The sequence below is a fragment of the Sinohyriopsis cumingii genome, chromosome 11, assembly GCF_028554795.1.
Source record: "Sinohyriopsis cumingii isolate HCF-2022 chromosome 11, ASM2855479v2, whole genome shotgun sequence".
NCBI lineage: Eukaryota > Metazoa > Mollusca > Bivalvia > Unionida > Unionidae > Sinohyriopsis > Sinohyriopsis cumingii.
In genome coordinates this window covers 8,821,188-8,836,103 of record NC_142971.1, presented here as the reverse complement: position 1 = coordinate 8,836,103, position 14,916 = coordinate 8,821,188, and the positions used below count along the sequence as shown (strand labels likewise).

Genomic DNA, 14,916 nt, shown 5'->3' with positions numbered 1-14,916 from the left:
CTGAAAGACCCCCTATAAGGCCAAGCTACGAACACAGACTTTATCCTCTAACCTTCAAACAAATAATAGACCCCATCAGATTCTGGTGACTGTGATCTAATTTTCAAGATCACATGACAGGGTTTGATTTGGGGAGGGGGGGGGCTAGGCAATGCATTTTACTCCAATTACCTTGGCACTAAAAAAAACCTACTTGTGCTGCTGTGCCCTGAAGTACAATTTTTTTTATATACAAATCAATCCCATTCATGGAATCTTGAAAATTAGATCACAGTCACCCGAATCTAATAGGGTCTTAGGATCCTTTAAAAGCATCTACAAAGCCTATTAGGTCAGAATTTTGTTCCAGTTTTAAAGATATCATGTCTACACATTAACTCATTTATCCCTGGTGCCACATTTATGCATCAGGAGGAAGTACCCTACTTCAGAGCTCTGTAGAGTCAAGGTAATTTAAGATACACCAAAGTGGATAGTATTACAGAGAAGTAGACAGATGTAACTCTACCAAATAATCAGGACTTTCTGATCGCTTTACAAAATACAGAGGGAAAAACATTTTTTTAGACCCAATCTTATTACACACAAAATTTTGCATGTTGTTGGAATTGGATTTTGTGTCTGAATTTTTGGCCTGAGATCTAAGGCAGACAAGTCTGAACTGCACACAGACAGGTGAACCTTTACAAAAATTTGGAGTAAAAAGTGGCCAGGACACAAAAAGAACTCCAACTTTTTCCCTTTTGCACAAGCACAAGTGAAATAGCCAATGAAAAATGATGTTTCTTACACAACTAGGCATCAGGCTAAAGGAAAATCTCTTGAAAGCAGATGTATTTGGATGCATTCAGAAGTAGCCCCTAAAATACACTTTCTACTCCCATTTCAGGCAAAAATGCCAAAAATCTCCATGGCTTAATGAGTTAATGGCTGAATGTTGATGGCATCACTGAATTTGAATGTTCCTTGCATACTTGATCATTTGCGAATCAATATTGCACATAAATTACAAAACTAGCCATTCCTTGACAATTTGTAAATTTCCAAAACCCTTATTAAGCAGACTTCTCTCACCACCTCCACTGCATACTGAATGCCATCCTGTACATTTTAAAATTTGTCAAAAGTGATGAAAAAACTGATTAAAAAATGCTAAGAAATTAAGTTATGGTCTTTGAATTCATCAGTATACCTTTGTATTCAATTCTGTATCCAGGGCAGCTTTGGAAATCTGTCCACAGTTCAGGATTGTAAATACACTCAGGTCTAGTTCTCTAAAACAAAATCATTTCACATATAAATAAATGATTACCAATGAAAAGTCAGCTAATAATACAAAACTTTATTGGAATTAAACTTTATATATCTTTTCAATTTTCTAGACTTAATTAAACCAAAGCAATGAAGCAAAAACAGAAAACTTTCAACATGTAAATATCACATTATTGTCAGGGACTACATTCTGTATTTATATTAATATTTGTGTTTTGGTATATAAACACTGTGATTCAAGACGACACTCATAACAAGCTAAATCAGACTTCTTAATAGGGGCCACCCATGGATGACCTCAATACAAAAATCAGTTTTTTTTTATATAAAATACCCACAACAAATTTGTTGTTGTTGTTTTTATTATTACTTATTATTATTATTATCATTATCATTATTATTATTATTATTATTATTATTATTATTATTATTATCATTATTAAATAATCATGATTGTTTTATGTGCATTCTTCAATACAATCATAAAATACACATACATGTCCACTCCCAAATTTATGTCTCACACAAGATTAATGTATCCTGCTTACTATATGGCTATAAAACAGTAGACAGAATCGTTGCTTGGCCAACATGTATAAATTACACTTGGAAACAGCAAACCACACATCAAAAACAATATCTGCAAGCCAGTTGCTCAACTCACTGAGATCAAAAGACAGTCAGCTAATGTGAGTGGTAACAGTGACTGCTTAATGCAGAATAAATAATAATAATAATAATAATGAGGACTTTGTATAGCGCCTAATCTTTGGAAGCTCTAAGCGCTTTACAACATTAGACAACACCTACAAGATAAAAAACATATAATGATATGATTACAAAAACAAACAACACGAAATTAGAAAACATTAAAAAAACATGCTGAGAATATTTAAGGTAGGAAACATTATTAGGTCTTTAAGTTGGTTCTTGCAGTCGAAATAAGTGAGTTTTGAGAGCCCTCTTGAATGTGATCACTGTGTCTTTGTGTCTAAGTTCAGTGGGCAATTCATTCCACGTTGCTGTGCCTTGGTATGCAAAAGGACGCTGTCCATATGACTTTGTTTTCATAGTGGGAATAATGAGTATACGATTGTCAGAAGAGGAGCATAAGTATCTTGCTGGTGTGTACACATGGATGAGGTCAGATAGGTATGTTGTTGAGTACAATTGTTGAGTTTGGGAACACCTGACCTTTTGACTGCGGAAATCTGGTGACTGCTTACACGTAACATTCATATATGAAATTTGCCAGGGGGAATTTAGAATGGCCATTATGACCAGTTGTTTGCTATGGAAATACATCTGTTAGGACAGGTTTCACTGTATAAAAAATAAACCTTAAATAGTAGGTCACAGTAAAAAACAGTTTTGTGTGTAACACACATTTATTACACCGCAAATTTGGTGGGCACAGGTGAAAAGTAAACGAATTAAACTCACAACATCATTTCTATCCAATGTTGACAAAATCCTGGGAAGTGGATCACAACCACCCAATTGAGATGTGCAACACACTGACATAATTTATATCCAGTGTTAAAAAAATCCTGGGAAGTGGATCACAACAACCCAATTCAGATGTGCAACACATTGACATAATGTCTTTCCAGTGTTAAAAGATCCTGGGAAGTGGATCACAACAACCCAATTCAGATGTGTAACACATTGACATAATGTCTATCCAGTGTGTTGAAAAAATTCCTGGGAAGTGGATCACAACAACCCAATTCAGATTTGTAACACATTCATCTCAATAGATTTTCCTAATGAGTCTACTCAAGTAGGAGTTAAAGAAGCACTATTGTAAACATTTTCAAATACTGTACTTCGCATTCACTTTTAATTTCATTCAAAATGTCAAAAAATTCTCAAACTTAAACTTGCAGTAAATCTTAAAATACTGATAATCGCAGTTAAAGATGGCGAAACATCAAAGTATTTTGAACTTTCTGGTCTAAAAATAGAACTTGACTCACATAATATGATCAGTAAATATCAAAATAGTAATATCTAAAGCACAAACAGAGTGGATGTTGGTTCTTGCACATTAATATATGTGATTGTGTTTTGTTTAGGTTTTTCTTAAGTTTCTTAGGTCAAAATGTAATTTTAGGATTTTCATGGCTTTTGAACCCCACTTCTAAGCCTATGCATTGCAATGTATTCTCCTTGAAGTAAAGCAGATTTTATATGCAGTTTTTGAGCAGTGGATAAAGCATGAAATGTCTTGTGTAATGGGAGTGGTTCATCTCAAAATGTTATCAACTGAAAGTTTGCATTACAACACCTCTCCCTCTCTAAAGATGTACCATCTATCCATTTATCTATATGGTCAAATCTATTGAACAGCTTTGCATAACATAAGAAAAACAAAAACATGCTAATACAAATTTTAACTTAATTACATAACTAATAACTACAAAATTAACTACAGTGACACAAGTTTTATTTTAATTTTCAATATTAATTATACTTTTATTACAATAATAAGCAACAGAAACTCATTATCTTCCTTTTGCCCTATTAATATGATGTTCTAATTGTCTTCAATGTTTCATACAATTTTCCAATCAACTGTCATGACTGTGAATAGTGAATTGGAAAACCTCTGTACATGACTGAATATTACTGTTATTATTATTACCTCAAGTTTTTAAATTAGAAAAGTTTGTTTTTCTTGTGTGAAGCTGTCAGTATTTGGTCAGTTGTCACTAAGTGATTTTATGGCATTTGTAATAGCTGTCAGTAAGTGATTTCATGGCATTTGTGATAGCTGTCAGTAAGTGATTTCATGGCATTTGTAATAGTGTCAGTAAGTGATTTCATGGCATTTGTAATAGTGTCAGTAAGTGATTTCATGGCATTTGTAATAGTGTCTGTAAGTGATTTCATGGCATTTGTAATAGTGTCAGTAAATCATTTCATGGCATTTGTAATAGTGTCAGTAAGTGATTTGATGGCATTTGTGATAGCTGTCAGTAAGTGATTTTATGGCATTTGTGATAGCTGTCAGTAAGTGATTTTATGGCATTTGTGATAGCTGTTAGTAAGTGATTTTATGGCATTTGTGATAGCTGTCAGTAAGTGATTTCATGGCATTTGTGATAGCTGTCAGTAAGTGATTTTATGGCATTTGTGATAGCTGAGTTCCTCAGACTAATAAGTATTCAAAGTCTACTAAAGTTAGCAGCAAGAAAATGTTACTTCTTCTCTTCAGATATTTAATTTTCAACAATAATGAAATTACCACAATCACTGTAAGTCTTAGGACACAAATATATTTTTTCATATCCCAAGTTATATTCATGTAAAACAAATATAGCATTTTCAGAACATTTAAAGACACACAAAAATGTCAAGACAATTGTTGTTGTTGTGGGGTTTAACGCCATTTTTCAGTACAAGATAGGCTATGCATGGCGGCCAGTATTAAATGTGGAGGAAGAAGCCAGGAAAACCCCAGGAAGAACCACCGACCCACGAGAAGCTACTAGCAAGCTTTCTCACATACCCACATTGGCCGAAACCTAGACTCGAACCCACACAGAGGTGAGATGGCAGTGATCCGTAACGGAGAGCGCTTTAGACCACTCGGCCACTCTGGGCCCCTGTCAAGGCAAAAGTGACATGATTGCCATATGTCACACTGCAGAGACCAGCCCTTGTTTAAAATACATCAATAAACTATTAAAAGCTACCATAACTGTATTTAGATTATTTTGTTTGTGCATATTTTTTTATTTCTCCAACATGAAATAAAATAAAGGTAAATAATGGCTTAATAATTCTTGACAATGTGGGCTCATATCATTGCATAAAATTTACTAATAAATAATACCCATAAGTAATGCATGCACTGAACATATCATTCTGCCAGCACAACACACCATAGCAGCTACAAAGAATTAAGTTCTAAATGCAGATAATCCTGCATACTAAGATATCACCTGAACCATCTCTCTCTCTCTCTCTCTCTCTCTCATTAATAACAAGAAATGTCCTTTTGAGTACTTTTATTTTTATTGTAATTGGATTCTTTAGAGCAGAATGAGACAAAATTCGTACTATTTTTGTAAGTTAGTAACTTTAGGTCATCGAGTATTGTGTGTCATGCAGATGTTCAGGTATAACCCCTTGATTTTTTGTACACGGTCAGTATATAAAAAAAAAAATTATTTGTTTTACACACAGTGTTTTATACTCTGAAATGAATAATTATTTTTTTTTGACAAAGAAATTACATGAAATACAGTACCCCCACTTACTGAAAACGAGGTTTGAAAAAAAAATATAATAGAGATGTGCATATGTGTGCCATAAATGGGATCCTCTACTGAATGTGACATTCTCAACAAAGAAAAGAATGATTAACTGAATAAAATTTCTCACAGATACTTGTAAGTTTTTCAAATTCTGACAGTACAGTCAGACATGTGTGTTTGATTTTTTTGTGTGAGACCACTGTTAGAAACTTAAATATTCAATTTTATATATATACATGCAACACTGTCTTTTGTATGAGACCATCTTAATAAACTTCTTTCAATGATTTATACACATGTAACACTCTGGAAACATGAGATAGTCTCAGCAAATCAAACATGTACATTTGACAATTAGAATTCACAATTAATTTCATTTATATCCAACTTCTGCAACTGATACAACATTAAAAATCATCTCTGAATTTTGGTTTTATATTAATCCTAAAATAAAATGTCCCATCACAAGTCCAAATTTTATTGTGGAATGTTCTGAATGAATTTCATTTGTCCTGAATGTTCTGATGTACAAAATGTATGCAATCCAGAATGTCTCTGAATGAATTCACAATACTCCAAAAGTCAGTGTGTTAGTCAAATAGTCAATGAACATTTTTAAATAAATAATTTCAGAGACTATATTTGAGATTGCCAAAAGTGGTCTCTTTGAGCAAGTCTCATAATCTCTGGGTTTTCTAAGAGATAAAAACACAATGCCTGAATGATTCCAAGGTGGTAACATGATTATATGGTCTAAGGTTGACACTGCCCGGGGTGGGAGTGGGAGACAAGCACCCCAATCCTCCAAACATGCCCAATACGGCTTGCGTCTCTGACTGCCTCTGTCAACTAAAATCCAGCTCCTGGCCTTCGCGAGTGGCTTAGATTTGAAGCCCGGCAGATCATGTTTTCTACTAACCGGAGAAGGGGTGAAGGCGGCCCACTGGCGCCTTAAAACCAGTTGCTTCGGGTAGATGGGACTCGTAAACCTTGGATGGTAGCTCATCTAGGAGAAGGAAAACTCTGATTCCAAACCTCTGCTGCCTTGTGGCTATACCCACTCATGGGAAAGGCTAAGGGAGTAAACCCCGACAGAAAATCCGGAGATGTAGTCCCTAAGGTGGTCTGACATTGACTTCAACGTCATTCCGGCAACTCCTGCGTCGCCGTTGGTGCCACGCTGTATCGGCATTCGTCGTTCCCTTGGGCACACCAGCTGCATGGAGAAGGGGGATCTGCTGCATGGACAACAGCTGATTCTCTATACCACCATGCCCAGGCTTCATAGCTCCAATGGAGAGGACACTCCAGCATCGTCATACGGCGTCGGCACAACACGAGAAGTAGCAGTTTACCAGTTCTAAGTCAAAGCTCGATTGGCGTAGAGCTTGGCGCCAGGGGTTACTTCTGACGGTGGGAGAGATCACCAGGTCTCACTGGACAGCTATCGCCCGCCTCAAGCTGGGCAGCCCCCAGTCAGTAAGGTGCTGCTCGCCATGGCCTGCCTGCTTCAATGGGTGCGTGGAGCTTAGAGAACCATCTTGACAAGTGGGCCACAAAACTCCGCACCAGGAAAGACTAAAAGAAGAAATAAGAAGACTCCAACTCTTCGTTTTGCAACCTGGAACATCAGGACCATGTGTCCTGGATTGACTGCTGACCTACAGCAGATCAACGATGCATGGAAGACTGCCATCATTGACAGAGAACTCAACCTGACTGAACATCGACATTGCCTGCCTCCAGGAGACCCGACTGGCTGACAGCGGCACCATCAGGGAAGCCAATTACACGTTCTTTTGGCAGGGGAAGCCCTCGGATGAACCTAGGCAGCATGGTGTAGGCTTTGCCATAAAGAACATGCTAATTGCCTTCACTGAACCTCCATCATCAGGTACTGAGAGAATCCTTGCCCTCCGACTGTCAACATCCTTAGGCCCGGTCAACATCTTTAGCATGTATGCCCCAACCCTCTGCTCCACCTACGAGGAGAAAGACAAGTTTTATGAGGCTCTGGATCAGGCAATATCCAGTATCCCCAACAATGAAAGCCTTTACTTACTAGGAGACTTCAATGCTAGAGTGGGAGCTGACCATGAGGCCTGGTCCACCTGTCTCGGCTTTTACGGAAGGGGCAAGATCAACGAGAATGGTCAGCGACTGCTGGAGATGTGCTGCTCCCACAGCCTATGTGTGACCAACACTTTCTTCAAATGCAAGGAGATCCACCAGGTGTCATGGAGTCACCCACGTTCACGCCACTGGCACCAGCTAGACCTCGTTATATACAGGCGTGCAGAACTGGCCAGTGTCCTCCTCACCCGCAGCTACCACACGGACCATTCCCTCATGGCCAGCAAGGTGCGAATATTACCCAAGAAGCTGCACCACGCCAAGAAGAAGGGTCGCCCATGCATCAACACCTGCTGTGCAAGCAACCCAGAGAAAACACAGCAGTTCATCAGCAAACTGAAGGAAGCCCTCAACAAAGTAACACCTGATGACACCATTGACTCCAAGTGGTCCCATATCCGTGACTCTGTGTACAATTCAGCCATCACAGCTTACGGGAAGAGGGAGCGAAAGAATGTCGACTGGTATGAGGCAAACTGGGAGGAGATGGAGCCCGTGTCTGAGGCAAAGTGGAAAGCCCTCCTGGCATACAAGGCTGCACCTAGCCCCAGAACACTACAAGTCCTCAGGATTGCAAGGAATAACGCCCAGAAGACCACCCGCCGCTGTGCCAACACCTACTGGCTGAACCTTAGAAACGGTATACAGACAGCTACTGACACCAGGGATACAAGAGGAATGTATGAGGGTACCAAAAAGGCGACAGGCCCCCCCCAGCTACAAGACCGCCCCCTCATGTCCAAGACGGGCGAAGTCATCACAGACCAGGGGAAACAACTGCAGCGATGGGTTGAGCACTATCTCGAGCTATATGCAACCCAAAACAATGTCACTGGAACTGCCCTGGATGCCATTCCGGACCTGCCTGACATGGAGGAGCTAGACACACAGCCCACCCTGGAAGAGCTCGGAAAAACCATCGATTGCCTTGCCTGTGGGAAGGCTCCTGGAAGTGACGGCATTCCGCCTGAAGCCCTCAAGAGCGGAAAACCAGCACTGCTCCAGCCCCTACACACACTCCTCTGCCTTTGCTGGGAACAGGGATACATCCCACAGGACATGCGTGACGCCAACATCGTCACTTTGTACAAAAACAAAGGAGACCGTAGCGACTGCAACAACTATCGGGGCATCTCCCTCCTCAGCATCGTCGGAAAGGCTTTCGCCCGTGTTGCCTTGGCGTGTTTGCAGATCCTGGCCTCCCGCGTCTACCCAGAGTCCCAGTGTGGATTTCGAGCCAGCAGGTCAAGTGTAGACATGATCTTCTCACTACATCAGCTGCAGGAGAAGTGTCGCAAGCAGCAGATGCCCCTCTACATTGCCTTCATAGACCTGACGAAGGCGTTTGACCTGGTTAGTTGGAGTGGACTCTTCAGACTCCTGCAGAAGATCGGCTGCCCCCCACGTCTGCTTGCTGTCATCATGTCATTCCACGAGAACATGCACAGCACAGTGTGCTTCAACGGTGCAACATCTGAAGCATTCCCAGTCATCAGCGGAGTCAAACAAGGCTGCGTCCTTGTGCCAACGCTCTTTGCCATCTTCTTCTCCATGCTTCTCCAGTACACATTCAAGGACTGCAGCGAGGGAGTGTACATCCATACCAGGGCTGACGGCAAGCTGTTCAACATCGCCTGTCACCGTGCTAAGACTAAAGTCACAAAGGTACTCAGCCGTGAATTGCTCTTCGCCGATGATGCAGCCTTGACATCACACATGGAAGATGGACTGCAGCAGCTGGTATGTCGCCTCTCCCATGCTTGTAAGGAATTTGGACTGACCATCAATTTGAAGAAAACAAACGTCATGGTGCATGACGCAGACTCCCCTCCCTCTGTCACCATCGATGGGTAAAACTTAGAAGTTGTCGAGAACTTCACATACCTCGGGTCTAACATCTCCAGCTCACTCTCCATTGATTCTGAGGTGAACGGCAGGATTGCCAAGGCAGCAGCTGTGATGGCCAGACTTAACCAGAGGGTCTGGAACAACCCCAACCTCACAGAGAAGACCAAACTGCGTGTCTACCAAGCCTGCATACTCAGCTCACTTCTCTACAGCAGCGAAACATGGACCACCTATGCAAGACATGAGAGGAAACTCAACAGCTTCCACCTGAGATGTCTGCGGCGCATTCTGCACATCCAGTGGCAGGACAAGGTACCCAACACAGAGGTTCTAGAACGTGCCAACATGAACAGCATGTTCTCCATTCTCAGCGAGAGGCGCCTTCGCTGGCTTGGCCATGTCAAGAGAATGGACCCAGGTCGCATTCCCAAGGACCTGTTATATGGGGAGTTAGCAGAAGGTGCACGACCAACTGGATGACCACATCTGCGCTACAAAGATGTTTGCAAGAATGATATGAAGACAGCAAACATCAATGTCAACGACTGGGAGAGCTGTGCAAACAACCGTTCCAGCTTGCGTCTAGCTGTCAGGCTAAAAACGCCGAGGAAGAGTGAAGAATAAAACAGGCTGAAAAGAAAGCTAGAAAGAAGGATAAACAAAAGCTTACTTTGGAGCTACGCCATTGTCTCCCGTAGATGGACGGATGCCAAGAACATGATTCTCAACTTCAAATCAGAATTTTTAACTGCATAAAGAACTGAAAATTCACACATCCGAATTGCTACTGGTAACATCTATACAAAACTCTCACATGCATCTTATAAGTCAACCTTTTTTTATACAGAAATTGTGATTCGTGCTGAGATGGGGACATGTTATAAGCCTGACATACAATTTGTTTTATAAATCTAGGATTAATATTGTTAACTATACATTTGGAGTAAACAAAAATAAAAAATGTATACATTTTCATGCCACTATACCTGTTCAGAAATCTGTATACTGTATGCAATGTGTTCATCCAGTTTATGACAGTATTCATTACACAATGCTTGTATATAAATTTAAATGGATTTTAATAATTTAAAAATATACAGGTAAATTCTAAATTAAAAAATTGCAAAGTGAAGTGTCCATCAATGTTGTTTACCATATTTACTAGCAAATATATTGCTTCCATTTTTGTGCAAGTCCCAACAACCGGTATTTATATTAATATTTGTGTTTTGGTATATAAACACTGTGTTTCATGCTGACCACTCTGGTGGCCTAGCGGTTAGAGCATCCATCTCGGATGTGAGAGGTTGTGGGTTTGATCCCCGGCCAAGTCATACCAAAGACTTATAAAAATGGTACTAACAGATGCCTCGCTTGGCTCTCAGCATTAACAGGTTAGTGTTAGGACTGGTCAGCCTGTTGTCAGGATAATGTGACTGGGTGGGACATATGCTATATGTCTGCGACACGATGCACCAGTGCTAGGCATCACTATAAACTGCCACAATGCAAAACATCATAGCGATATGACTGAAAAATTGTTAAAGCTACAGTAAAAATCAAAATCACACACACACACTATATCATGCAATAACATTTTTTTATTTAAGATGTATTTTTAAATTGACAATCCTCTTGATTGAGTTGCAAATTTAGTACATGTACTTAGCTCATAAACATCCAATTAATATTTGACATTCATCTCTTAGCTTGCAAAGGAAGCACACTCTTTGTTTTCCAACATGACATCCCTTTGATCGAGCTATGAGTTTGATACTTGCTCAGTGGAAAGTAACAGAGGGTAGTTATTTATGATGTGCTCAATTGCGGCCTTTAATAGATTTCACACAATGTATGATCAAAGTATTACTTAAAGAGCACAAGCTCAGTCTCTACATAAGAACCTACATTATGACAGCAAAGCCAAGGAAGCAGTCAGATGATATTTACAATAACTAAACAATGATTTACAATGACTAGAAAAAGAAGGAGGATTTCAGAACTGTATCAGACAATGAGGATGAATTCTTCGACTTTGTACCAGATGACATAAGATAGTGAATTTTAATGGGTATTGTAACTTATAAAAATGTGGACTTTCATTTCATATTTGTAAGATGTGTGGAATTAACCTATTGCAGGATATTGTGAATTTGATCATTCTTAACTATTTTTATACCAGTATGTGACATATAATCAAAGTCATGGATTTATCATAAATGTATTTAAAATGTCAACCAGTATGGATTTTAATGGATTCAATTTTATCAAATTTTAAGTTGACAATTTATCTGTGACTTATTCCACTCAATAATATAATCGTATTTTACACTGGTTTTGTTGTTATTTTTCAATCCATCCATTGTCCTTATCTTCATCTTCCATCCATGCAGGTGGGCTTGTTCATTTTTCCAAAGTGATGTAAAGTTACTCCTTCAGATGGATCTGATTCAAAATACACCTTGACTAATAGGAGGGACCAAGAGATATTGTATAGGCCCAAAACAGATGGGGAGGGCCTTATAACAATTATATACAGCATGTAGGACTAATAACATAAGGGGGAGGATGTTTCAAAGGGTAAGAAAAATCTAAAACAGTACCTGAAATAAGCTCTATAAGCAGCTAAGTTGACAGTTGCTTTCTCTTTACTTTCTGGTTTCTCTGACTCTTGTGTACCTGTCTGAGACTCCTGTTCAGGGAAAAAAACAAATGCAGACAGAATTTATGTTAATTGCAAAAACTTTCAATTTTTTTTCCCAATCAAGCATCTTGAGCTGTGACCAATGTATCTAACATGTCAGTGAATGTAAAGTGGAACACTTCTCACCCAAAAATGTTGTAGTGAAATATTTTTATCAGATCTTAAAATATATATATATATATACACACACTAACACACACAGTGTGACACTGCTATAACACAATGGTTGGGGTCCATAAAACCTAACAGTGTTATGTACCAATCTGTGTTATAACCAACTAAGCCAGTTACCTGAAGAAAATTATGCATGTAGAAAGAAAAATTGCTGCAAATGTAATAAAAACTGGTGCAAAAATATGTGCTTCATTAGCACAGTTACCATCTTAAATCAGTGCATATTAAGCAAGATATACACATGCAGTGAAAAAAGACTTCATAATAATTTGCTTTATTCCGAGAACCACATATTGGTACATATAGATATATACTGTTTATATATACATGTAATATATAGCACAAACAGAGTATCAAATGCCATTTATTCATCTGCCAATCTCATCACATGCAGTGAATCCACGATACACATAAAACTATTGAAAATAAGCAGATAGATTTTAAATATTCAATAATTTTATCATAGATCATTAGCTGTCTGAATTCACTGGAAAAAAAATCACAAAATTACAATGAAAGATGAAGCACATTTATGGTTCAGCATGTCCAAAAGTCAATAAACAGTGTCTGTATAAATTTCATACTGCTAAAATTTTCTCATCTGCGAATTTATTGTTTTTTGAAAAACTGATTTTCAGATGCTTTCTGTTATAGTCATGCTTGCTCTTGGCAAAGTCCATCATATTCCTCAACTGAAAAATTCAAACATAGTCAATATCTTGTACCTCCTTGTAAAAGCTTCATATTTCCATGTACCATTATTCATTGTAAATATCCACTAATGGCCACTTTCACACCTATATTTTTGAACAGTTATAGAAAGAATAAGTGTCAGTTAACAAAGGGGTCATTTTTAAACAGAATGTACAACATTATTCACTAGGTCAACTGATTGTACCTAACAACACCACCAAACTATCCACATGTGTTGCTGGGTTTTTTTTATGTTTGACAAATTATTGCCCCATAATTTGTAAGTTTTTGATCTGCAATTGACTCTGATGATTAGCAATGTTACATTAATAAATTAAGATGGGAATCTTTTATCAAGCACCACACTGTTTGGTGACTGGTTGTGTATGCAGTTTAAAGAACAAACATGTTGGATAACCACCACACTGTTTGGCGATTGGTTGTGTATGAAGTTTAAAGAAAAAACAGGTTGGATAACCACCACACTGTTTGGTGATTGGTTGTGTATGCAGTTTAAAGAACATACATGTTGGATAACCACCACACTGTTTGGTGACTGGTTGTGTATGAAGTTTAAAGAACAAACATGTTGGATAACCACCACACTGTTTGTTGATTGGTTGTGTATGCAGTTTAAAGAACAAACATGTCGGATAATTTTTGAGCAACGATTGTTTATAGAAAGCAAAACACACACAAAATGTAATGACTTTATTGTTCATAGATAAGTATTAACACTTATGAGCTGACATCTTTTAACAATAAACTAAGATAAAGTTATCAAAAGGCCCAGCCATTGGTTCAGATACTTCTATCTCTGATGCTTATTTTGGCACAAAACATCAAGAAACTGGTGACATTTTAAAATTTCAGATGCTACATCATCATCATATATTCAAATTCATTTGCGATCTCTTCCCCAAAATGATAATAAACTTTTTGCACCTTATTTTTTATACTTTTAGCAAGAGAAAAAGATTTTTTCATATAATAAAAATATACATGCATATGAAATTTCAACAGCAATGCCAAGATCATCTTATATTCAAAGTCATACATGATCTCTTCCCCAAAATGGTCAACTTATCATATTTTATTTCTCGCACTTTGAAAACAGGGCCCTGCCATAGCAGGGTCTCAGTGTGTGTGCATGTGCATGTGTATAAACACACATACTTTCCTAATCACAAACCTCGATTCAGTTACCCACTATTTTAACCACCAAATAACCACTACCTATAACTCTTAAAATAGATTTTAATCTAAGTAAAGACTGAGAAAAATAGTATTTTTCAGAACCCAGTTTCTCACCTGCATTCATATACTTGTCAGTATAATTCCTGCATCTGTCATATACATCACACAAAACTTACAAATTGTTGACGATAATATTTAAACAGGTGAGACAAGCAAGGTATAACTCCTGTAATACCAACATATAAACTTTAGATCCATAGCAATATTGTACTAATGTTTCAGTTCAATGCAGCGAGTGATGTAAAATATGGCATTTTTTCAGGGTTACCATACCTTTTTACAACAAAAATTTCCAGGTTTGATCCTGGATAAAATTCATTTTTTAAAGTTTCACTTAAGACCATTACTGAATAGATTTAAAAGCTTATAAAACATGCATTTTAAATCAAAAGCTGTTTCTATCTGGATACTCTCCCACAGAATCTGAATTAGACATATGACAATACCCTAAAACCACCGGATATATCTCTAGAAGCAAGTATTAGTACTGAAATACATATAAATTTTTATGTACCTTATTCTAATTTACAGAATATTTTTTTAAACTTTATTATACTTTAGTGCATATGT

The 14,916-nt window shown here is 38.1% G+C and overlaps 1 protein-coding gene across 1 annotated transcript in view; it reads right to left on the bottom strand.

Moving 5' to 3' along the window:
• Positions 1 to 14,916, bottom strand: part of LOC149787586 (Fanconi anemia group D2 protein-like) — a 172,877-nt gene that overhangs the window by 70,404 nt on the left and 87,557 nt on the right. The window contains exons 29-30 of the mRNA XM_089973764.1: positions 12,122 to 12,210; positions 1,193 to 1,274 (exon numbers count right to left, since the gene is read on the bottom strand). Coding sequence (XP_089829890.1) covers positions 1,193 to 1,274; positions 12,122 to 12,210 — 171 coding nt within the window. The remainder of the gene's footprint in view (positions 1 to 1,192; positions 1,275 to 12,121; positions 12,211 to 14,916) is intronic.